General features: G+C 54.8%; 2 protein-coding genes across 2 annotated transcripts; one reads left to right on the top strand and one right to left on the bottom strand.

The window, feature by feature from the left end:
- Positions 1-3,265: 3,265 nt before the first annotated feature.
- Positions 3,266-15,357, bottom strand: LOC119090208 (PHD finger protein 7). Its single transcript, XM_037212997.1, has 11 exons — positions 15,106-15,357; positions 13,956-14,101; positions 12,925-13,026; positions 10,893-11,017; positions 10,253-10,409; positions 9,692-9,804; positions 8,038-8,160; positions 7,161-7,347; positions 6,146-6,271; positions 5,508-5,663; positions 3,266-3,436 (listed from the first exon to the last, which is right to left on the bottom strand). The coding sequence occupies exons 2-11, from the start codon at positions 14,067-14,069 to the stop codon at positions 3,266-3,268; spliced, it is 1,374 nt and encodes a 457-aa protein (XP_037068892.1). The 5' UTR covers positions 14,070-14,101; positions 15,106-15,357.
- A 555-nt stretch (positions 15,358-15,912) lies between these two features.
- Positions 15,913-24,477, top strand: LOC119114760 (splicing factor 45). The gene is made up of 8 exons (XM_037238791.1): positions 15,913-16,259; positions 19,736-19,980; positions 20,199-20,316; positions 20,822-20,950; positions 22,006-22,154; positions 22,819-23,034; positions 23,359-23,533; positions 24,096-24,477. Exons 2-8 carry the CDS (start codon positions 19,741-19,743, stop codon positions 24,200-24,202), a joined length of 1,134 nt encoding a protein of 377 aa, XP_037094686.1. The 5' UTR covers positions 15,913-16,259; positions 19,736-19,740; the 3' UTR covers positions 24,203-24,477.
- Positions 24,478-24,483: the final 6 nt, after the last annotated feature.

The following is a 24,483-nucleotide window of genomic DNA, read 5'->3' on the forward strand; positions in this document are numbered from 1 at the left end:
TCGCACCCCGCTCTCCTTGGGACGCCAGCCGTGCTGACGCTTCAGATGGTCCACCAGGCGGTGGAAGGGCATCCGGACAGCGCACTCGGGACACGTGTAGGGCAGCGGCCGCGGTCCGGTCGGCCCCCGCGCCTGGCCCTGGTGGTAGCGCCACAAGTGCAGCAGGGACACGGGCCCCGTCACGCAGCAGCGGCACAGCACGCGGCCCAGCAGCCGCTGCGGCCGCCGGCCATGCGCGTGCAGGCTGGCCGCGTGCCGCTGCAGGTGGTACGGCGATGAGAATGACGCGTCGCAGTGGGCGCACGGCAGGTGACGATGCGTCGGGTCCTTGTGGCAGGCGGAACGGTGCAGCGAGCGCTTCTCCTCGTAGCAGTACATGACCGGGCACCGACGACCCCTTTGGACCGTCTTCTCCAGCCCAGAGTGGGCCATACGCGTATGCGCCGTGTACTCGTCCTTCGTCTGGAAGAATCCGTCGCAGAAGGGACACTCAAAGAGCTCCTCGTCGGAGGAGGCGGCGTTGGCGGAAGGCAGCGCCAGTTTGGCGACCAGTCGACTTGGTGGCCGTCGCTCGGCCCGCCGCATGCTTCAGCAGCTTGTCTGCTTTGGCCATGGGCGGCGGCGGCGGTCGAGGCGCCTTGCTCGTATCATTCTCGCCCTTCTGCGAATCCAGGAAGACCCAGTGGTGCCGCTTTTGCATGTGCTGGAACATTGCCTCGAACGTCATGGCCTTGTGGCACAGCGGACAGCCGAACTCGACGACCCGCAGCGCCGACGTCGCGAAGTAATCGAAGCCGGTCATCTTGAACACCCAATTGTGCTTCGTCGCCATGTGCTCCACCAGCTCCTCGAAGCCAAGCTCCGCCAGACACTTGGGGCACGCGTATGGGGCGCTGCGTGGGCCGGGCAGACCGCGGATCAACACCGAGTGCGACGTCTGCAGGTGGAACTTGGTCACGTAGCCGCCGCCGTCCGCCGCCGGGCCTGAGCACCAGCAGTTTCCGTCCTCGCGCAGCTGGAACGCCGGCATCGACTCGTCGGCGTGCTGGCGGAGTGTGTGCTCCTGCAGCGGCGTGGCGCCGGTGAACGTCGCGTCGCACTGGCTGCAGCGGTGCGCGCGCTGCCGCGACCCCTTGTGGTACATCAGGTCGTGCTTGAACGAGCTGCTGTCGGCGCAGCAGAAGCGCACGCCACACTCTTGACGCACTGGCTCGCCGTCCACACGGTGGTTGAGGGTCATGTGCCGCTGGTACATGCGGTCCGATCCGAAGAACGCGTCGCAGAACGGGCAGTCGCGTCGGCTCCGGCTGTTGCCGCTAGCCAGCAGGCAGCTGGCCGACACGGCGACGCGTTTGGTCGCCTTGACCTGCCAGCTGCCGCTGACGGGCGCGGCTGCCTCGGCCACCTCGCGCGCCACACCGCCGCCAGCGCGGTTGCCGGCGATGGTGGTCGCCGCCGCCGAGCCAGGCTGCGAGCGGTGCCAGCGCGCATGCGCCTCGGCGTTGTAGACGGTCTGAGAGCACAGAGCACAGGGTGATTCGCAGTCCTCCGGGTCCTTCTCGTGGACGACGCGCAGGTGCCTGGCCACCGCCGTGGCATTATCGGCGGAATAGTAACAGAACGGGCAGTGCGCGGGACGAGACAGGCCCAGCTTGTGCGCTGCTGGGCTGTGATGCATTTTCTTGTGAGAGAAAAGTGCCTTACTCGTGCCAGGCTTGCCGCACGCACGGCACTTGAAGACTTTCGCTGCCTTGACCTGCTTCCATATGTCGGCGAGTGCGTTCTGTGCGGGGTGTTCAGCGTCAGCGCCATCCTTCACCGCCCCGCCCGACTGCCGGCGGTGCCAGCGTGCAGTGCGCCTCGACGTTGTAGACGGGCTGAGAGCACAGTGCGCAGAGCGACTCATATGCCGCGGCGTCCTTTTCATGGCTGATGCGCAGGTGTCGTATCACCTTGATAGGTGTCGCAGAGGAGAAGTGGCAGAGCGGACAGTGCATGGGCCGCGACAGCGCCAGCCTGCGCGCCGTCGGGCCGTGATGGATCTTCAGGTGGTGGTGCAGAGTCTTTCTGGCTCCACGTTTGCCACACAGCTTACACTTGAAGCTCCTCCCGTCCTTTATGATCGCAAGCATGCGGTATCCTTTTTGGACCAACGGCGTTTGAGGCCTGGAGGGGGGCAGTTTCGCTATCGCGGGCGGTTCGCTACCTGCAGCGAGGGCCTGCTTCTTCGCGCCGCCTTTGGCGAGCCCGCGTATGCAGTTATGTCTCGCCAGATTGTACGTGACCACGCAGCAAGACGGGCATACCTGGCGGAAGCCGGTTGGCGACACCGCATGCACCGACCTCAGGTGCCGCGCGATCCGCTTGGCCGACTTGGCGGCGAAGAAGCACAGCGGACAGTGCTGAGAGAGCGCTCTCGTCTGCGCCTCCGCTTTCGGCTGTGTGATAAAAGAGGTGTCTTCGCAGCCTGTTGCTGTTAGACGCCACTTTGCCGCAATGCGGACAGGTCGGCACGCCGTGCGCCGCCTCCGTCGCCGCGGCGCCACCACCGCCACCGGTGGTGGCAGCCGCGATGACAGGCGCGTTGGCTAGCGGCGGCGGCGGTGCGGCAGGCTCCGGGGGCGCCTCCTGCTCCCGCCGGTGGTGGATGGTGCTATGGCGAGCCAGCAGGTACTGAAAGCTCGAGCCGAAGTGGCAGGAGGGGCAGCGGAAGCGACGGTCGCCGTACTTCTCCTTGGCCTCCACCGAGTGGTAGAAAGCGTGCTTGGCGATAGCACCGGCCGATCGCTGCACGCTCTGGCACTGCGAGCACGTGTGGTGCCCGGCGGGCGGCGGCGGCAGCGGTGTCGATGCGGCTGGGTCGGCCCCGGCCGCCGCCGCCGGCTCGCTGGCCGCGCCTCCACGCGCCGTCAGCAGACTGCGCATGTTGCGGATGATGCATTGGCCCTGGTCGAGCGTAATCTTGACGCCGCGCCGGCCGAGCAGCAGGCGCACCATCATGGCCTGCGCGTGCTGGAACGAGCTGTCCACGTAGGCAGCCCACTCCTCGGCGCGCAGCTCCGGATGATGATCGAGCATGTGGAATGAGCCCCACTGCCGCGTCGGCTGCTGGCAGATGCGGCAGAAGAACAGCGTGTCGCCCGAATGGCTTTGATAGTGGTAGGTGAGCTCGCTGAGCAGCCGGAAGTCGGCGCGGCAGCCGGGACACTGCAGACTGGAGAGCGCGGCGCGCAGCTCGGCCGCCGGCGGCAGGCTCAGCAGCATGCTACGCTGCTGCACCCTCGCCCGCCTGCTGGCCCGGCTGCGTGTTGCTGGCGCCGACGCGCTCCGTCCAGAGGAAGGTGGCGGCGGCGGGCAGGCGGCGGCCGCGCGCCGCGCGCGCCTCCTGTCGCCGTGCCGGACTGTAGCCGCAGTGGCCCCCGGCCTCGGTGGCCGCCTGCAACAGAGCGGAAACGCTCTCTCAGTGCCGGCCGCGCCCAGGCCACCGCAGGCCGGGGGCCACTGCCACACTCCTGCACATGCGGCCTTTCGCAGATGCCACAACCGTTTGCGTAAGTACATTGCTTTTTAAGAACATTTTACAGATACCGAATGTATTTTTCTGGGACCGCTTCGCTTTGAATGGATAACGTTTGGACAACAGTCCGTACCAATCATGGCTTGTAGGTAAGACACTGGCCGTGCCATCCCAGTGGAACAATGCTGGCTCAGTAGAATCACCCCGGCTCTCCCGGCTCTCCGCCAACTGACGGTCTGCGGGCGGCTCTCCTGCCTCATCCCGGCTCTCCGCCAACTGACGGTCGGCGGGCGGCTCTCGTGCCTCATCCCAGCTCTCCGCCAACTGACGGTCGGCGGGCAGGCTCTCCTGCCTCGTCCCGGCTCTCCGCCAACTGACGGTCGGCAGGCGGCTCTCCTGCCTCATCCCAGTTCTCCGCCAACTGACGGTCGGCGGGCAGGCTCTCCTGCCTCATCCCGGCTCTCCGCCAACTGACGGTCGGCGGGCGGCTCTCCTGCCTCATCCCAGCTCTCCGCCAACTGACGGTCGGCGAGCGGCCGCTCCTGCCTCATCCCGGCTCTCCGCCAACTGACGGTCGGCGGGCGGCTCTCCTGCCTCATCCCAGCTCTCCGCCAACTGACGGTCGGCGAGCGGCCGCTCCTGCCTCATCCCGGCTCTCCGCCAACTGACTGTCGGCGGGCAAGCGCTCCTGCCTCATCCCGGCTCTCCGCCAACTGACGGTCAGCGGGCAGGCGCTCCTGCCTCATCCCGGCTCTCCGCCAACTGACGGTCGGCGGGCAGGCGCTCCTGCCTCATCCCGGCTCTCCGCCAACTGACGGTCGGCGGGCAGGCGCTCCTGCCTCATCCCGGCTCTCCCGGCCACCCGCCAATTGACAGCTGAAGGCGAGTCGTGTAAGGTCCGCTCTTGGGACGCCAACTCACATCTCTGAGCGCTCGACGCTCTACCACCTGAGCTGGAGGGACGGCACACGCAGTGAACTAGACCGTCGCCATACGCAGCGCTCGCTGTCAGCCGTCTCGACGGCCCGCTTCTAACTGCATGCTGGTCACAAATTGGGAGCATTTGAGTCGAGGAGCGCGCTTTTCCGGCCCAGCGAAGGCAATGCTAACGAGAAGATAAAACGGCTGCTCAGTGTGGCTTGGGACGATAGGAATACCTCCCATACAAGTGGGCCTAGCCATGCTTGCGCTGGATGGGGTACGGGCTGGCTGGCAAACAGCTGTGCTTGGAATATACTACAATACACCACACTAGCAAACGGTTTAGAAAAGTAAAAAACGCGTAAAAACTAACCCACAGGCCTGCAACACGCACATTCAACCGTACACACATCCGCCACTGAATGAATCCATGATACGTAGCGTATGAGTATTGGGGCCCGACGTCGCTGACTTGGAGCCTTAGTTGGGAGCCTTCTGAGAAATAAATGCGTCCCATTCCCGCCCGGGAGCTTCACGAACAGAATGACATTCAGAAGAGAGATTCATTCACCAAGAAAAAGACATCACGCAGCTGCGCAAATCATACGACCTATAATACTTATTCTTGTTTTGGACCAGAGCTGTTCACTAGCAATGGCGCGTTTTCAATGAACCGTTCACTGAAAACGCTGCACGTCAATCTTGGTCGTTTTCCGCTAGATTACTGCTGAATTTTCGTACCAGTACAACTTATTGTTTCATGGGTAAAAATTTCCCAATGAGTATAGTGGGAACGCTACACCATGACCGCGGAGCGCTTGCTAACGCTGCTGGGTGCAACAAAGGCCGGGCACTTTGGCGCACCACCGAAGCAGAAGTGTCACTGAACATTTCACTAGCATTTGCCCCAAAATATGCTTCCACTTTGTCTAAATTGCAGCCTTGGCATTTTTCCTGACTACCATCAAACAAGCAGACACTGAGTCCTCGTCTCCAAGTTCTGCCCCGTTCGAGCCACCCCTCCATTGACAGTACCCAGCACCGCGGTCGGTCGGTCGGCGGTACGCACCACGTGGTTCTGCGACCAGAGTCGCTGCTCGGCCCAGGCCTGCTCCTCGGCGGAGACGGCCGCCTCGGGCAGCAGCTGATCCGAGCTGAAGGTCACCGGCCGGCCGCCGGGCTCGCGGGCCGCCAGCCGCACCCCGGACACGGGTCGTGTCTGGACCTGCCGGCGGCGAGACAGGGGTGCACGGTACAGCGACAGATACAACCATGACAGAACGTCGTGCCTGCACCTGGAGATGCGCTCAGACACGCGTCTGGACCTGCCGGCGGCGAAACAGGGGCGCAAGGTACAGCGACAGATACAACCACCACAGAACGTCGTGCCTGCACCTGGAGATGCGCTCACGGAGAGGGTTTGACTGTTTGATCGTTTCGAAAACAAGAAAAAATGTCCTTATTCTGTTTTTCAAGTTTCGTCAAGTTTCGTTCCGTCAAGTTTCGACAGTCTCCATAGTTCAGACCCCAGTATAGGGAACACGCATTCCGTTCGCTCGTATCAGCTGCAGCCCCTAAGGTGATTCCTCTGCGCCAATTCAGAGCACGCCCCCCCCCCCCCCCACCTCCCGGTAGGGCACTTGCGGGTTAACCGCCAGCAGCACCGCCCCGCCTTCCCAGCGTCCGTCCCGGAGCAGGCGCGCTCACCGTGAGGCCTGAGATGGGGCTGACGGTGAACTTGACCAGCTTCTCCGGCTCCTCCAGCTCGGCCAGGATCTCGTGCAGAGTCAGCGGCATCTGCAGTCGCGGCACGCCGCTGCCGCCCGCCCCGCCCTGCGGGGAGACACGGAGCCGATCACCCGTCGCGCTCCGGTACCTCGGGCAGCGTGCTGTATTCAAAATCATCGTTTAAATCGTATTATTTCTAAATCGCTGTATTTTACACATAACATTTCAGCCAGGTTCAGATATCTTCTTCAGTTCAAATCGACACCACAGAGGTTCGCCGGAAAGACAGACATTGAAAACACTCATGCAAACCAAAGTACACTTAACATGGCAGCACATATAGATGCATCTTACTTTGGCACATACGAATCACACTAGGTCTGGCCGAGATGCTGTTCTAGTCCTTCTTTAAAGACCCATCTGGCTGACCTTTAATCTCGACGGGCAATGAATTGAACGGAGATGCACAATCCGTCCGCCCGCATTTCCGTGGTTTCGAGGTAGGCTAAGGCTTGTGTACTGCCGCTCGTTGCGTACTCTCTCCGGGTTATACTACCAGCTATTCGGCTATGGCTTTGGACTCTCCGGTTGTCAAAATTCGTTGAAGTGGACAAAGTGTATGGGACACCGCAATGTGACGGGCAGACAGGCCCTTGAGCACGCGAAGTGTATCGCTGACAAGCCCGCCTCCCGACGGCAGCCACCAGCCTCAGCCCCGCCTCCCGACGGCAGCCGCCAGACACAGCCCGCCTCCCGATGGCAGCCGCCAGGCACAGCCCGCCTCCCGACGGCAGCCGCCAGACACAGCCCGCCTCCCGACGGCAGCCGCCAGGCACAGCCCGCCTCCCGACGGCAGCCGCCAGCCACAGCCCGCCTCCCGACGGCAGCAGCCAGACACAGCCCGCCTCCCGACGGCAGCCGCCAGACACAGCCCGCCTCCCGACGGCAGCCAACAGACACAGCCCGCCTCCTGACGGCAGCCGTTGAGCCCTACCTGCGCCATGCTGGCGGCCGCCCTGCCTTCGACGAACTCTTTGAGCGAGCACTTCTGCGCAGGCAGCGGCCGCTGCAGCGAGCAGGCGGAGCATGCCCAGCTGACGACGCTGGCCGCCAGGTCCGAACACGCCAGGTGGGTGCCTGCCGAGCCGCACGTGTCGCACACGCACAGCCGCCACGGGCTACTGGGGCAGAGGCGTCAGGTCACAGGCGTCGGAACAGGGGGGGGGGGGGGCAGGCTTCGGGTGACAGGCATCGAGCCAGAGACGTCGGGTCAGAGGCGTCGAAACAGAGGGGGCGGGTCGGAGGGGGCGGGTCAGAGGCGTCGAGTCAGAGGTGGCCGGTCAGAAGGGACAGGTCAGAGGCGTCGAGTCAGAGGCGTCGAGTCAGAGGCGTCGGGTCAGAGGCGTTGGGTCAGAGGCGTCGGGTCAGAGGCGTCGGGTCAGAGGGGCGGGTGAGAGGGGCGGGTCAGAGGCGTTGAGTTAAAGGCATCGGATCTCATGCGGTCGAGTCAAAAGTATCGGGTCAGAGGCGTCAGGTTCGAGGCATTGGATCAGCTTGAGCTGGGCCCCAGCGGGCAAACCAGGCTACGACGAGCACGCACGAAATACATGAACACCCTAGTCTGGGATGCTGCTCATAAGATAAAAACTCCGATTGCTAGTGCGTTGGTGGAGCAGCGGCACCATTTTCACGAGACTGATCAATCATATTGCTCTAACATTTTATGGTCGCCTGCAAGCCATGGATACTAACGACAGTGTACCTGCATTCCGAGTGTTGGTGCTTTGATGACACCAAATCAATCCCAAACAAGTTCTCAACAACCTGGCACGCGGAGTAGCAACATACTATACCATCTCTCTGGGCCCCACCTATCGTCCTCGCTGTCCTGGTGAGCCCTGCCCCGGCTGCATAGGCAGTAGCGCACGTCACACATCAGGTGTCGTTCAAGCAGCTCACCAAACGCGTTCGGCACCATTTCCCAGCTGGCGTCCCTGTAGTCGGCCGGTGGAAGCGCCCGTGAACAAAACCGTGGGCAGTGACATCACACTCACGCCAGGGACGGTCACGTCACTCATGTCTAACACAATGACGTCACACTTATCCTCCAAACACACAGAACAAGAGGGTGGTCCGTCACGACAAGGGAATAATCCGTCACAAGGGGCGGTCTGTCACAAGAGAGCGGTCCGTCATGACAAGGGAACAATCCGTTACGACAAGGGAGCGGCCCGTCACAACAAGGGAAATGTCCGTCACAATAACGAAGCGGTCCGTCACGACAAGGGGACAATACGTCACAAGGGCGAGTGGTCGGTTACAAGGGAGCGGTCCGTCACGACAAGGGAATAGAACGTTACAATGGCACAATCCGTCACAATGGAGCGGCCCGTCATGACAAGAAAGCGGTCCGTTACGACGAGGGAGCGGTCCGTCACAACAAGAAAACGGTCCGTCACAAGGGTGCGTTCCGTCACAAGGGAGCGGTCCGTCACGACAAAGGTGCGCTCCGTCACAAGGGAGCGGTCCGTCACGACACGGGAGCGGTCCGTCACGACACGGGAGCGGTCCGTCACGACACGGGAGCGGTCCGTCACGACACGGGAGCGGTCCGTCACGACACGGGAGCGGTCCGTCACGACACGGGAGCGGTCCGTCACGACACGGGAGCGGTCCGTCACGACACGGGAGCGGTCCGTCACGACACGGGAGCGGTCCGTCACAAGGGAGCGGTCCGTCACAAGGGAGTGGTTCGTCATGAAAAGGGAGCGGTCCGTCACGACACTGGAGCGGTCCGTCACAAGGAAGCGGTCCGTCACGACAAGGGAGCGGTCCGTCACAAGGGATTGGTCCGTTAACACAAGAAAGGGATCCGTTACGATAATGGAACGGTCCGTCACAAGCTCCGGCAGCGTCCTAGGGCGCCGGCCTGCTCTCTGTTAACACCAGCAGAGCGGAGGGTGGTGCCGGTGGTGTAGTGGTTAACGCTTCTGCGTCAATACCCCCGCGTCTGGGGAACCAAAGGTACGGGGTTCCATTCCCCGCGGTGCCCGCCCTTCCTGCAGCGAGTGCGTCATGAAGCTCCAATGACAATGACAAAGCACGAGGTCTCGACGTGTTCATGAAACACGACACGGCTCGGTTGCGGCTCAAATGCACTCACACCAGCATGCCAAAGCACGGCACTTCTCAAACAATGTCAGGGATTTACACATCAGTGAGCCTCTTTGCTTACCTTTACACATGGCGGGTACTATTACTGCTAACAGCTATTAGAAAGGCTTATAATGACAGTCTGACCAACTTTACTCAAATTTTTATAATTGTCATGCATCTTTATTAATGCCTCCCGCTATGTTGCTCGTAATACACAAAGTGAGGCAATCTCATCGGTAAATTTTAGATCACTTAACACAGACGAGCAAAGCCACATACTGGGATGCATAGAATCTTTCTCCACACTGTCATAACACAAAACACGTTGGTGTTAAACCAGGAGGCCACCAGCATCGGGGAAAGCATCACCTCTTCGGGATAAAGATTCCAAAGTGTCGCATGTGTTTCAAAAACCCGCTGATGTTGTCCTTGTTCCTGCATCCTGGGCAATAGAAAAAGTATCCAAAATGGTACGCCATTCTCTGAAAAAGATACGTGCATTAGGAGCCGGGATCACAACAAACTATGTTCCTTACACCTAGGCAGAAGACGGTGTTGATGGCAATATTCCGCATTGGACATTTTTTCACTTAATTAAGAAGACTCCTACACCTAGCTGCCCGTTATGCACCACGCTAATTTATGTGGTGCAACATCGCTTAGTCATAGCAAATATTTTGTCCGGTAGAGTGGATGCTTCACAATGTGTTTCCACGCAGCATGTTTGATGTTCTACACGAGCGGAACTAGAAGCCCAAGTGATGAGCCATGCCATTTAACTAATCGTTCTATGTCGAAGTTCTCTGTCTACAGTTCTCTAACCAACAAGTGGTCAACATACAGCACTCCCAGCACTGACATCAATCCATCACTCTGGCACATGGCGCCGCCGCGCCCCGCCCCCCCCCCCCCCTCCCCCCCGCCGCCAACCTGGAGACAGGGCCTGTGGAAGAAGTGTCGGCAGCAGGGCGTCCACAGCACGTTGTACGCGTCGTCCGGGTTGGTGCGCTCGAGACAGATGCCGCAGTTCTCGCCCGCCTCTCGGCCCACCACGTTTTGGCGCGGCCGATGCTCCTCGCAGAACGACCTGCAGGGGCCGGCCGACGGCGGGGTCATCCAGACAGCCACGGCGGCTCACGTTCGGCTCACGCTCGGCTCACGCTTGGCTCAGGCCCAGCTCACCCTCGGCTCACTTTCGGCTCTGGCTAATCTCGCGCTCGGCTCACGCTAGACTCAGGCTTAGCTCACGCTCGGCTCCCGCTCAGCTCACGCTCGGCTCCCGCTCAGCTCACGCTCGGCTTCCGCTCGGCTCATGCTCGGCTCACACTCGGCTCATGCTCGGCTTACGCTCGGCTCATGCATGGCTCGCACGTCACCGTCACCCGGACACAGCGCCATCGGACGGCAAGATTACTCACCGACTGATGTGGTCATGGCAGCTGCGACCGTTCACACGGAAGCCGTCGTGCAAAGCTCCCGGGTCCCCGGTTCCAACTCGGCGTTGTGAAGCGTACTGCAGACTCAATCACCCACAACTCGGCCCACCGCGCGTCCCACAGGATCAACTCACTTGAACTGCCCGAAGAACTGCAGCAGCCCGTTGGCCTGCACGGCGCAGCCCACGTGGTAGTGTTTCTTGCACTTCATGCTCATACATAGGCCAGAGGCACCTCCCTTGTTGCAGAAATAGCATATCTGACGGGATCAGGAAAACCCCGTCACACATGCACTGGGTAACCAGCGATCAGCAAGCTATGGCTCTGACGAATCGCTGCAACTACCTGGCCTTTGTTTTTCGCGCAAGCAGAAACAGCAACTCCCATCATTTCACTTATGTAAGCGGCAGAACAAAGAAAAAACGAAACAAAAAAACAACATTTGGGGTATCTAGGCAGCTGAGTTGGAAAACTAGCAAACTTCACTGTAGCTTTGCATACGATCAGAGACCTTTTGAACTCTCCATGACACTAAAATTGAGTGTTCCACATTTACATGGGCTTTGAGCTAAAATAGCCATCTTGAAGACCATTCGGTTCTGTTCACAATCCTCCCCTTCTCAAGACCTAAGCTCATAGCTTCTAAGCCACACACCCGCAAAAATGGAGAGTTATATCGGAGAGAGTATTTCAAAGGTACCTTGGCATTTATGACGTCACAATAATGTCATTCATCTCCAGTCGTTCTATAAGCCATGCAGCAAACAAGACCAAGAAAAATACCACCATCGAGGCGTTCATATCTGGCTTTCGTCAACACGAATTCCAGATATAGCGGCCGTCAACTGGCTGTCAATCAATGTTGTGTCAGGCATGATGATTTAATCAGCCATGACGCATCCAGCAGCATACTTACTTAGCTGAGAATTGTGTTGTCTAGAACACTGTTTTCCATTTAAAAGGGCACCAATAGTTTGAAGTGAGCTTGCTTCACCATATCAGAAGCTTTCTTCACTATCTCCAAAGGTGAAACATTCTTCTTAAGTACATACTGGCATGCATTGACACCACATTCATCAAATTCAAGGGAATCGAAGTCAAGGGCTTAATGAAAGCTGCAAGTGTGCAAAGTAGCTGCATCACATTACAATGCATAAAGTTTCCTTCGTTTTGCCCGCTCTTTATGCACCACTGTCATGCATCAGAATCCCAGTAAAATGGTACGTCCCAGCTCCGCGTCGCGTGGAGTCCAACTGCAACGTGAAGCAGTGAAACATTTTCCCCTCTCCGCTTTTGTAGGGGTTGAAGAGTGAATTTCAGTCACAATTTTGTCTTGTCTTAAGAGACGAAAACCTGGCAAACGTTTGAGCTCGGACCGAATTCTTCAACGCAGTGAACAGTTGCAACACATCGTCTCTGGTGCAATGTCACCAGTCGCCTGCTCCTCGTTGGCGCGGACCGAAAGCAGTCGGACGTCGGAGCCACATCGGGGTCGTACCACCAACATCCACAGAAACTCATACAGTGGATGTAGAGTGACTTCGACACCGACGCGCCACTCAACACCAAACTGTCACCGGAACCCCTCAAATTGTGCCTTCATTGGAGGCAGCTCCAACCACCTCGCGCCCGACGCCGCCCTCCCGCTCCACCCACCTCGCGCCCGATGTCGCCCTCCCGCCCCGGCCACCTCGCGCCCGATGCCGCCCTCCCGCCCCGGCCATCTCCCGCCCGATGCCGCCCTCCCGCTCCACCCACCTCGCGCCCGATGCCGCCCTCCCGCTCCGGCCACCTCACGCCCGATGCCGCCCTCCCGCTCCACCCACCTCGCGCCCGATGTCGCCCTCCCGCCCCGGCCACCTCGCGCCCGACGCCGCCCTCCCGCTCCACCCACCTCGCGCCCGATGCCGCCCTCCCGCTCCGGCCACCTCACGCCCGATGCCGCCCTCCCGCTCCACCCACCTCGCGCCCGATGTCGCCCTCCTGCCCCGGCCATCTCCCGCCCGATGCCGCCCTCCCGCTCCAGCCACCCCCCGCCCTCCCGCCCCGGCCACCTCCCGCCCGATGCCGCCACCTCCCGCTCGATGCCGCCCTCCCACCCCAGCCACCTCCTGCTTGAGTAACTCTCTGCCATCCAATGGCTACCCCTCCGTCAAGTTGGCTTACAGTGGAGGTGACTCTGGCCACCTCCGCCTTGATGTCGGCGGGGAGGAAGCCCTCGGCGCCCTCGTCGTCCTTGCCGTTCTGCGCCAGATGCGGCGAGAAGAGCTGGAATGTCACCAGACAGCTTACCATCAAATACATACAGCTCAGATTTGCAGGACCAACTGGTAGGGAATGCTGCTGTCCAAAGGCAAACAAAGCTTAAGTGTCCATTAAATAATGGCTCTTAGGCTTCTTTGCCTTTGGTTGGCAGAATACATATGGGAGATGGTGGCTGGTGTGCAAAAGACAGAATTGGATTTGAGACAGGCTTGAAAGACAGGGAGAATTTGGCTTTAGAAAATGTTTTCAGAATTGCTCTTTTTGCCAACAAAAACTACTCAAGACTGCATGATGCAGTTAAAGAGACAATTGCTTCCAGAAAGTGCAACAGGCAAACTGAAGCAACAAAGCTGCCAACCATTGGGTACAAGGAAGAAGCTGCAGAATTTTCTTATGGGGGGGGGGGGGGGGCACAGTGAAAACACATCACACCAATTTTTAACTCTTTATGGGAAGTCATCCATAGTGAAAAACAAAACACAAATCTAATTCTAAGGGGAAGGGGTGCACCCCTCCTGGTTGTACCCCTGGCAAGAAGTCAAGGATATTGTTGCTATTAACATGATTAACATTGTCATTCTGTGATGCCTTCAGTGATATAAGATAATGCTTTCATGTTGGATATGTGAAGTCATTTAATGGTGTGTGATGTCATGATGGCATCAAGTGCATGGAACTGGCTCATATGACCACATCATCCTTATCAGTCATTATGCAGATTGTACAGAAATCCCACAGCCACCCATAGTTGCGATCATACTGTGGCATGTAGATGCCATGCTCTACAGTTGAAGCAGTGTGATGATGACCTTATATTTTGTAGCATCCTGTATTGTGGTCACAATCAGGCAAGCATGCTACATGCATAAACCAAAATGAAAATTATGCAAAATCAATAGTTTTGGAAGGAATGACCCCTGCACAACACCTACCAAGCAAAAGTGATGCGCAGACACATCACCAACATTAAACAGCTGTCCAAACTTCAACTGATCATCTTGCTGGATGCCACAGAGGCAGCATGATGAGCTCCCAGTATTATCCATGATGAGTTCTTGCAATTAACCTTGAGCAAAACCTGAAATAATGATTATGTGAGTCTGCAGGCAATGCAACCAGACAAGCTGCCATTCAATCATGTGCTGCAAGACAGAGGATTTATTACAAAAACAAATGGTGGGAAGAAAAGCATGATTTGGTGATGGACTGGTGATGACTCAGCCTTCTGCTGCTGCAAACAGCTTGCACAACCTCTTGATGTCATACACTCCTTAAATGTTATTTCCCTGCCATATATGTGCCTGTCTTCTTATGAACAAGCAGAATGTGACCCCCAGCAAATACAGCTATTATGCATGTCTTGCACAACATCTATATCTGCCTATTGCTATAATGCAACTAAGGCATAATTTCCATTGAGGTGAGTATCCCCTAAAAAAGGAAAAAGAAACTATTTCTGAGGAACTATATGAGCCAGTGGGAGATGTTCTTTATATCTATATTGCTAGTTCTTCACATGCAACCTATGCAGCAGCACAGCACAGAAGCTTCACAGGACCAGTGGATGCCAGTAGACAAACACCAAACACTTTCTTTTGGATATCATATTCATTTATCAAGCTATGATCACAAGCAGCTATATTTGATAACAGGAGATGCATGACATAAAAAGCCCTTCTGCTGCAGGAACTACAAAGCACCCAATCCAAGATGTAAGCTTTCTACTGTGTAAAAAAACAACTGAAAAACATGTCAGTTGTGTCAGCATTTTTGCATCTGTACTTCAATATTGTCATTAGACAAGCTATGAATTGGCAATAATTATAAATGCCCACACTTGCTTGTTATAATCCCAACATGTAGACAACATATTACTGAGTTATCCCTAATTAACCTGCATATTAGGGTCTGAACAGGGAATTATTACTGCACAATAATTATACTGCACTATCACTTCCTAATCAAATGATTCTGCTTCTAAACAAGAGAGAAATATGATCATTTCTTGCTGCATCAAACATTGATGACACATGGATCCAATGGTCTTGCTCCTGTATCAAACAGGTATAGGTATGTACACACCTTTGTATGCTTTAGGAGATGCTACATGTGGCTTTAACCAATCAAAGAAAAGCAAGAGATGCTAAAGAACTCAATTTTAGTTTGAAAATCCTTTTTAATTCATTGCTGCAATTTCCCTGTATCTTCTTAACTTCCCATGCTGGTATTCTCCATGCTGACAACCTGGATAGTGGGAAATTGACATGGAAATGAAAACTAACTACAACTACAGAACACTCATGTTAGATAATTTTCAAATCAGGCACCACAATGCATTCGACCCACTCAGCATCGCGGACACATCTTGCACGCATAACCAAACCTGTTGTCTAACACGCTAGCTGTTTCTCATGTTATTTTAAGAGATACCGCTGGTCTTCAATCAGGTCCGAGTTCTCTCCGCCCGCCGCATCCGGTCTTTCCAGCAGCATCTTCAAATGGCTCGCATTATGCTGTCCTCGCAACTGAGAGTTACCACCCCCTCAAAACTTACGAACCGCCGGAACCTCATGTGCGCATTCCCGCGGCTTTTAGAGCCGTGAACAGCGATACGCGAAAACGATGCTGACAATGGCGCAGAGTTGGAAGGACGCAACTAAACAGCTGGTTCCTAAGCTGATATGTAGTTTCCCCGACACTCTGCTTTTCAACTGTTGCTTGCTAAATAGATCAACTGCCGTCAAACATTATCTATACAATCTACAGCACACTTACTCGCGCATCAGCTTGCTCCCTCATCTACGCAAACATGCAAGCCAGCATGAGCGCAATGCAGAGATCAGCTGATAGTCCGTACAGTAGCGTGCACAACTGTCTTTTTCGCGCCAATTTATTTATCGTCGTTATTTATTCCTTGATTTGGTCGACCCTTGTCCGCATTTTGCACATTTCCAAGGCCATTGAACGGGTTTCGTGCGATACTTATGCGGCCTTGGGTAGTCTATTTGGACTTGTTAAAAGGAAGCTGTCATTTCTCGCATTTGCTTGCGTAGGGCCGTATGTGCTTGTGCGTTAGGCGCGTGTACACCGGTTACAACATTGTAGACAACTAAGTGCATGGAAGTGAAGTGCGTCCGCCTTGGGATGCACTGGTGTATTTTATAGGAGTGCAAATTTTTTCACTCCTTTGTCAGCAGACTTGTCTTGTGCACACTTTGGAAGGCTTAAGTTACCAGGTGTGTATCTAATTTGTGTTCAGTATGGTCAAGTGTGGCATTGGTGGCACATTAAAGCAGTGTCTCCCATTCCAGAAAACATGAGTCAAATTAGCAGCATATTTGGCAGCAGCAGATTTAGCTAATGATATCTGACTACCATTTGGATATTGCAGGGGCATCACAATCATCTTTTTTCACTGTTTGCTTGCATGGGACAGTTTGTCCTTATTTACTAAGCTTGTGTACACTGTCTAAAATGTTGTAAAGAACCAAGAGTATAAAAGTACTTGAATGTTTTTGCTGTGGGTTGCACTGTGGCATTTCATAGAAGGTCTCTCCCTTCTTTCTGTCAGTCTTGTCTTGTACCCAATTTGGAAGGCTTGAATTATCAGACATGTATCTAATATGCTTTCAGTATGGTCAACTGTGGTATGGGTGGCACACCAAAGCCATGCTTCTTGTTCTGGAAAGACATCAGTCAGTCTAGCAGCAGATTGAGATTTGACTGTCAGTTGGATATGGGGCATCACATCCAAATTTGGTATGCAGGATCTTCTCCATGTGCTAATTTCAAGAATTGTAGGTTGTGGGGTAAGATTTTGTGAAGTTCCTCATTACAGTGTGTGATATCACCAACCTAATTTGTGGGGGTCCAGATTGCCTCCAGATTTGGCATTTGGTGTTAAAGGCCTTTCAGTACACTGACTCCTAACATAAAATCCTGGATGTGGGGTATTTTCCACACAGACTTAGAGGCTTGGTTACCTCCAAATTTGGCATGCAGGGCCTTCCTAATACATTGCTTTCAAAAATCAAAGATTTTGGGTGAGATTTTGCATAACTTCCAAGAAGAAAACTGTGACATGCCAAGCATGCCAGGCCAGGTCTTGTGGAGCATCTTGAATGACTCCAAATTTGGTTCGTGGTGACACACCTGGGTGGTTGTTTGCTTGGGTGGGGGGTCAATTTAGCCCCCCCTGAGATTTCAGAAACTAAAAGAGCTAGAGGCACCAAATTTACAGGGTATGTTGACTTGTATGTGAACTCCTTTAGGTCAAAGTTTGAGGTTCCTAGATCAGATAACATCAAACAATGACAGATTCCAGGTTGGTTTCCAAAGTGTCCCTAGAACCTAAATAACTTTTTAAGCAAAAGGTCACATGCTCATTTAAGGTCAGTGGCCTTGCTTGACCTTTTGAAGGTCATGGTGACAAAAATAGTACAATATTGCTTTTGTTTTGCATTTGAACGAGCGACAAAGGTAACATTAGGCAGTATGCCCCCCAAAACAAGATGTTGACCTGGGTCATTTGAGGTCCGTGACCTATTCTGACTTTCAAGCCCACAGAAAGTGTATAATGTGGTTCCTATGAGCAAATTCCTATTTCAAATGAGCACCAGAAACTGCCCTTTACAGCAAGCTCTAGAGTAATAAAACAGGTTGGTTTTGACCTTCAGCTGATCTTGATACCTTGCCATGGGTCAATGCAATGTGTTAATTCAATTGTGTTGCCTAAGAAAGGATCTCAGAGATGTATGGCTTTATCTAACACTCCATTGTTGGATCAGATCGAAAGATTTCCGAGAAATTGCATTCGCGGAAACCATGGCCTGATTTTGCTCTGCCATAGGTCTGTGACCTTACCAGGAACATTTTAATTTTTGATGCCGATGATCTGCTATTCATTTGTCTACAGCTATGCAAAATTTGGCGTGACCGCGCTGCGCCGTTCGGAAACCACTCCGGAAACACCTTCGGGGGTCAATTTGACCCCTCACTGAGCACGTGTTAAAAAGTGAGAAGGCCCTGCATGCTAATGGAGGCAATCAGCCACCCCACTTCATCAAACTGGTGATATTGCAAATCTTGTGACTTGAAATGTTTGCCAAATCCCACTCTGAAACATAGGATTTCTTAAACCAGTGGTCACAAAGGACCACACCAAATTTGAAAGCAAGAAAGGCAAAGAACTTCTCTGCAAAGTCAAACCAGTGTGTTCTGTGTCTTGTAACTCACAAGAATCCATCTCAAAGGCAGTGATTTTTGGAATCAGCATGCTAAGAAGGCCTTGCTTACCCAATATGGAGGCAATCAAGACACCTCACAATATCAACCTGGCATGTTACAAGCTTTGCAACTCCGAAGCCACACAAAATCCCACCTTGAAGGCAGTGATTTCTGGAATCAGCATGTTAAGAAGACCCTGCTCACCATATTTAGAGAAATTATGCCTAACAATTTCAAAGCGTCATGTACGACATCTTGTAACTCAGAAGTTTACAAAATCCCACCACAATGACTATTATTTTTGGAGTCAGCATGTCAAGAAGATTCTGCACACTAAATTTTGCCAAGAAGATTCTGTGAAGAATCATGATCATTTTGAAGAATCATGTCAAGAAGATTCTGCGCACCAAATTTTCAGGCGATCATGGTGCTTCCCAATGTCCCACTGGCAGTTGGGTATCAGTCTGCTGCCAGACTGATGAATGTTCAAGAACATGACCTCATGCGAATAGGGGCTGCCTTATTCAGAACAGGATGCTTTCAGTTCATGAAAGGGGCTGGTCAAGTCCAGATCTAGTCAAGTGACCTCATAATCCCAAAACAGGGTTGCTGAGCTAGAACCACAACTGTGTGATGTGTGAAAGGGGCCTGCTGTTTCAGAAATGGGGCATCCTGAGCTTCGATAGCACCTCTTAGTGTTTAATGGGGCCTCCCTAACCAGCAAAGGGACCTCCGTACCACTGCATTGGGCCTCCTGATCTAGAGCATGGACCACCATTTCCATGAAGAAGGACTCATGACCCAGAAAAGAGGCTTCTTGATGTAAAAGAGGGTCCTCTGAGCCCAAGTTTTGAACTACTCTAGCTCATTTATATGACCTTTTGAATGAATTTGGTAATCTACAGGTGTGAACAATTAATTGCACCTAAAAAAAAAAAAAAATAGGGGAAGCATACTCTTGCTCAACTGCCAGCAAACAGAGAGGAACAACTTCCCCCTCTGCAGGGAGGGACAGCTGCTCCTGCTCTGCCACCCCTGGCTGTCCAGTGGAAGGGGGTGCAAATCTAACGCAGGTTGTTTTCACCTTGTTTCACTTTGCACTGAGTGTTGCCCCAATTTTAAAGTCTTTTCTGTTTAGGGAGAATCTTGTAATTGTTTTCACATGATTCCCACCAGTCATGCTTCTAAACACAAATGTTATTGGTAGGTTAAGCCCTGATTAAGCTCACAATGGATCACAAACTTAGCAAAAGTCATAAGGAACAGGGGTCTTAGTATTCAACTGAAATTATTTAAGATAGCCAGATTTAATCTCCTCATTACCATATTGCTTTATGTACATATGGAGGGTGTTTTTTTCTATTTCTATTTTTCCTTTTTCTATTTGGGTCTATTTTTCCTCTTATGCCTGAGCTGCCTTGTATTAGTTTGTGACTGTTCACAGATCTGATCTCAGGTCTGATATGATTTCACATCTGTGCTCTAGCCGAGATGTCGCTCTACGACGACGTGGACACGGGCATGGACAAGAAGTCAGACCGGGTGCCTGGCTGGGGCAGCTCTAACATGAAGCTGCTGCAGTCGCAGCTGAAGCTGCGGAAGGCGGCCATCGGGCAGCCGCGCCGCGACCTCGTGCGCCGCGGCAACGTGCTGGCGCCCGTTATCGACCTCAAGGGCAAGCGGGACGACGACGACGTGCCGCCGGCCACTGCTGTCATGGCCATGCCTGGGGTGAGAGGGATGTGAATACCGCGGCGTCCGCTCTTTCTAGACGAGCCTAGTTTATAGAGGTGGCCAATTGCAAGACAGAGTCAACAGTCACGCAGCGTGTGTGTTTGCCGATGTTATCGGTGTGTGCTTGTGGGCATGTATTGGATGAGTACTGCCGTTTTGGGCGCATTGTTTAGGCGGTGGTTTGCATTTTCGATGATCATTTTGTGCCTCTCCAGCTCGGCCAAAGAGGCGGATTAAGGGGTCCTACGCAGTTCATATCGTTCGGGCCAGATTCCGATTTTAAGAATGAATATGATCCGCTGAAGCCCAATGATTATGAGAAGGTTGTTAAAGGTGAGTTTTTTTTTCAAATTTGTCGTGGTGAAGCCAGACTGTTGCTCGGTAATACAGTTATTCCATGATGCCTCAATTTGTGCTGAATAGTTCATGGACTGGGTGGAAAGCGCTAAGATGCTCGGCTCAGCTCACTGAAGATGCCTTTTCTCTGAAAGTTTTAAGTTCATCAGCCTGCCCCCTGTAAAGGATACAGTTATCCCTTTAGATCTGGAATGACCCTTGATGTTCTTTTCTTGTTGGCATGCGAAGGATTTACTACAAAATGTCGCTATTCCGTTCAGCTCTCGTCGAGCAAAAACTCGACCAAAGAAGACAAAGATGGCTTGCTTGAAGGACATGAACATAATTTGACTGTCTCGAAAGGTGTCCGAATTTTTCGTTTTCTTTCTTTTTAAACAGTTTTGTTCAGTGCTCATTTACACCTGAAAGTGAGTGCATGTACGTGTCACCAAGCAGATATTTTGTATTGATATAAGGGTTTGGCCTGTGGCGTCCGCTACAGAGATCCGACGTAAGAAGGAGCAGGACCGGGAGCGCGAGCGTCGTGAGCGGGAGCAGACGGCGCCACAGCGCGGCCTGGTGGGCAACTACAGCGACGACGAGGCGGAGGAGGAGGAGCGCAAGCGCAGCAGTAAGCGGCCCGGCGGCGCGACGCAAACCGGGCGCAGTGACCACTTAAAGGCGGGCAGCATGCGTGGAGAGGCGTCAACCACTGTTCGTAGGCGGTGTGAAGGTCTCTGCGCCTAAGGTTCTCCATCACATGATTGGTTTGCGTAACGTTCTACTCGGCTAGCAGCAACGATCTCATGTCTATCGGTCGTAAACATAGTTTCAGTGTCATTTACAGTTGATAGTTAAACAGTTAGAACAAGATGATGTCGCTCGAAATACCGCGGCGTATTCGCCGTGTGGTGAGCTCACGTGATTTGGTTTAAATATTGTACCGTGGAAAGCTCCCATATAATTTCCTCGATGAATTTGGATGCAGCATGTTCTGTACCAGGGTAGTTTATACGCACCGAACCCATTGTAACGAGTATCAGCTGGTGTCGCTGTACCTCTTCCAGAGCGTGGCTAGTTGACTCCCCCAACCGTCTTTAAAGGCATTGACAGTGCTTGGCTGGGCTGGGATACAGGCGGTTGGCACTGTAACTCACAAGGCCCACTCTTCACACCGAAGGTCCACTTCTCACACAGAAGCACTGCCGCGCTCTGTGCTTCTCGACTCTGTGAGAGTCGCTGTGTGGGCTCCGTGGTTCCCCAATCCTCTGCTCGTGTCGTACAACTCCGCTCTGTGGCGCCACTGGCCGTTCCGGGGCGCAATGGCCGAGTGGTTGGGGCCTTGGACTTCCACGTGGGGGCCCGGGTTCGAATCTCGATTGCACCATGGCCCTGAGCGTTGGTACAGTCAATGCGGTCGCTGGCGCTCTATGGCAGGAGCGTGGCGACATGCGTCGTGTTTCCCTGTATCTTAGAAATGCTTGTGACCGCTCCGCTAGCTCGCTTTGAACATCGCCGCCACTGACTGGCTGCGGCTGCCCACGCCCACCGCACTGGCTGTGTCGTGAGCCTTGGTGTGACGCGGCGCCTGTGACATGGGACTCAGCGTGACAGGACTGCTCTGCTGCGCGCCCGCGTGACGCCACTGTGCCGTTGTGACGCGGCGCGTGACCGCCCCGCGCGCAGGCTCGGTGGGCGTGGCCATCGCGCCACCGACGGCGCTGCAGGATCGGTCGGCATCGCCTCCGCTGCTGGCCGGCCTCGGGCCGCGGCCGCCCTCCTCCGGCGGCGGTGGCAGCATCGCCGCGCAGATCATGGCCAAATACGGATACAAGGTGGGCACGCGCGCTTCATGCTGCCCAGCACATGCACAGGTGTACTGCTGCGTGATAGCACGAGTCGGCCATCACGAACAAAGCCGGTGAATTGTCCTAAGCAGCAAATGTTATAGAATACGATTTTAGTCCAAGACGTATTTCGGTAAATTTCCTCTCCTAGTGTGTGTTGGGACAGAGCATCCAAATGTCGCCGAGCACTGACTCAAATTTACTACACTTTAATCCGTTGTAGAATGGTTTGGCGCTCCAGGCTGTCATGGATTCAATGAATTTAAGCACTGTTACTATGATGATGCGTCAGCAACCTACTGGTTTACGTTCACTCGTATAGTTGAGGTATAGTTTGCTAAGTGATACCACCGTTAGCTAACAGCTGGGTGACTAACCGTTCGTCGTGGAACTCGTTCCGTACAGCGCTGGACTCGCCACAAATAGTTGGAAAGTCATAAATCGTGGAGTAAGTCATGCTCAATTCATACCAATATGTCAATCGCAGCGGTGTGCTCGAACTGCTGGCAAGGGCCGCGCTGGTCTTCAAAGCTGCAGTGCCTCCGAACACCCTGGATCAGCACCAGTGTGTCGGCCAGTCGCTGCCTGTGTGCCGCCGGCGGTGTGTGCGGGCCAGCCACGCCTCGTGTGACGGTGCTCGGGCTGTCGGCAGGAGGGCCAGGGCCTAGGCAAGGCGGGCCAGGGCATCGCGCGCGCGCTGGCCGTCGAGAAGACGTCGAAGCGCGGCGGTCGGATCATCCACGAGCGCGAAGTGCCGGGGCCGGGCACGCCGCCGGGCGCCGACCTGATGCCGCCGCCGCCGCCACCGCCCGCCCAGCCTACGATGGCCGACATTCTGCGCAACCCTACCAAGATCGTCATGCTCCGGGTGGGTGGTGTGCGCCAACCGCGGCAGGCGCGCGGCTCGTCCGAGGCAGGACTGTGGGGACTCGTTCCCGGCCGTGCTGGGGATCTGATGGGACGTGGCAGTCCTGCCTGTCACGCCCAAGTCGAGGATGTGATGCACAAACTGACGGCCATCACAGTGAGGACGGGGTGAGGAAACCCTGTCGGCGATCGGTGTAGCCAGTGACACCCTTTCATCGGCCAAATGGTGTAGGCAGTGATATAATGTGTGGAAACGCTGCCAGTCGTCTGGGTAAGACTGGGTCCGGCGCGGTATACTGCGCTGACGCCCGTCCGGCCTCCACAGAACATGGTGGGCGCCGGCGAGGTGGATGACGAGCTGGAGGCCGAGGTGAAGGAGGAGTGCAGCACGAAGTACGGCGAGGTGGTCAAAGTCACCATCTTGGAGGTGGCCGGTGCCCAGGATGTCGAGGCCGTCCGGATCTTCGTCGAGTTCAAACGAGTGGAGAACTCAATCAAAGGTGCGTGGTGCCGCGGGAGACGCTGAATGATGAATGCAAAGAAGCGGCTGTTGGGCCGCAAATTTATAGGCGTGGTGAAAATCGAATTTCTTCTGAGTCGGAGACTTCCTCGACGTGATTGGTTTGTGGGACGTTGATTTTCTAGCAAAGCCTTTCAGCGCGGGCGCCATTTGAGGCATGATCACTTGGTGACTGAACATGGCGTGCAGGTCAGCACACTTTGTCCCGCTCCCTGTCAGCCACAAGACCCCGCTGAGACCCCGCTAGGCCAGACAGGCACCTCGTTCCGTCGCGATATCAGCTGATCCGCGACCCCGCCTCAGCACGTTGTCGGTCTGGACGGCACCTGTTTGAACGTTAGCTGATATGAACGGCACCTCTGAGCGCGCAGTCGATTCTTCAGCGCTGGTTGACCTGAACGACGCCTGTCTTTTAGTGGTGTTCGAGCCAACCACACCTCCGTTTCAGCATCAAAATTGACGCGTCCGTTCAGCACTGGTTGATCTGGGCCACACCTCTGTGCTTCTGCGCATGGTTGACCTGAGCGGCTGCCCCGTTTCAGCGCTGGTCGACCTGAACGGCCGCTTCTTCGGCGGACGGCAGGTGAAGGCCCGCTTCTACCAGCAGGACCACTACGACGAGCTGGAGCTGAACGAACCGGTGCCGTGAACCTTGGCAGCCGATCGTTACCACTGTTTATCACATGTTTCTCTCATCGTCGTCGCCTGGTGGCGAGCCGCCGCCCGCGTAATACAACGGAAAACGCTAGAAAGCCCTGTGTATCTGGCGCCACGCAGAGGGGCACTGCCGGAGCCTGACGGGGGCAGGTGGTCTGCTCTGTTATCTGAATCGTAGGTTTTGAGCAATTCCACAGGCAGTTTGCATGTGTTTCCACCCATGCTGTCACTGGTGCCACCACTCGCACACCTGACAAATTCACCACAATAAAA

The sequence above is a fragment of the Pollicipes pollicipes genome, unplaced genomic scaffold (assembly GCF_011947565.3).
Source record: "Pollicipes pollicipes isolate AB1234 unplaced genomic scaffold, Ppol_2.1 Scaffold_3087;HRSCAF=3621_pilon_pilon_pilon, whole genome shotgun sequence".
NCBI lineage: Eukaryota > Metazoa > Arthropoda > Thecostraca > Pollicipedomorpha > Pollicipedidae > Pollicipes > Pollicipes pollicipes.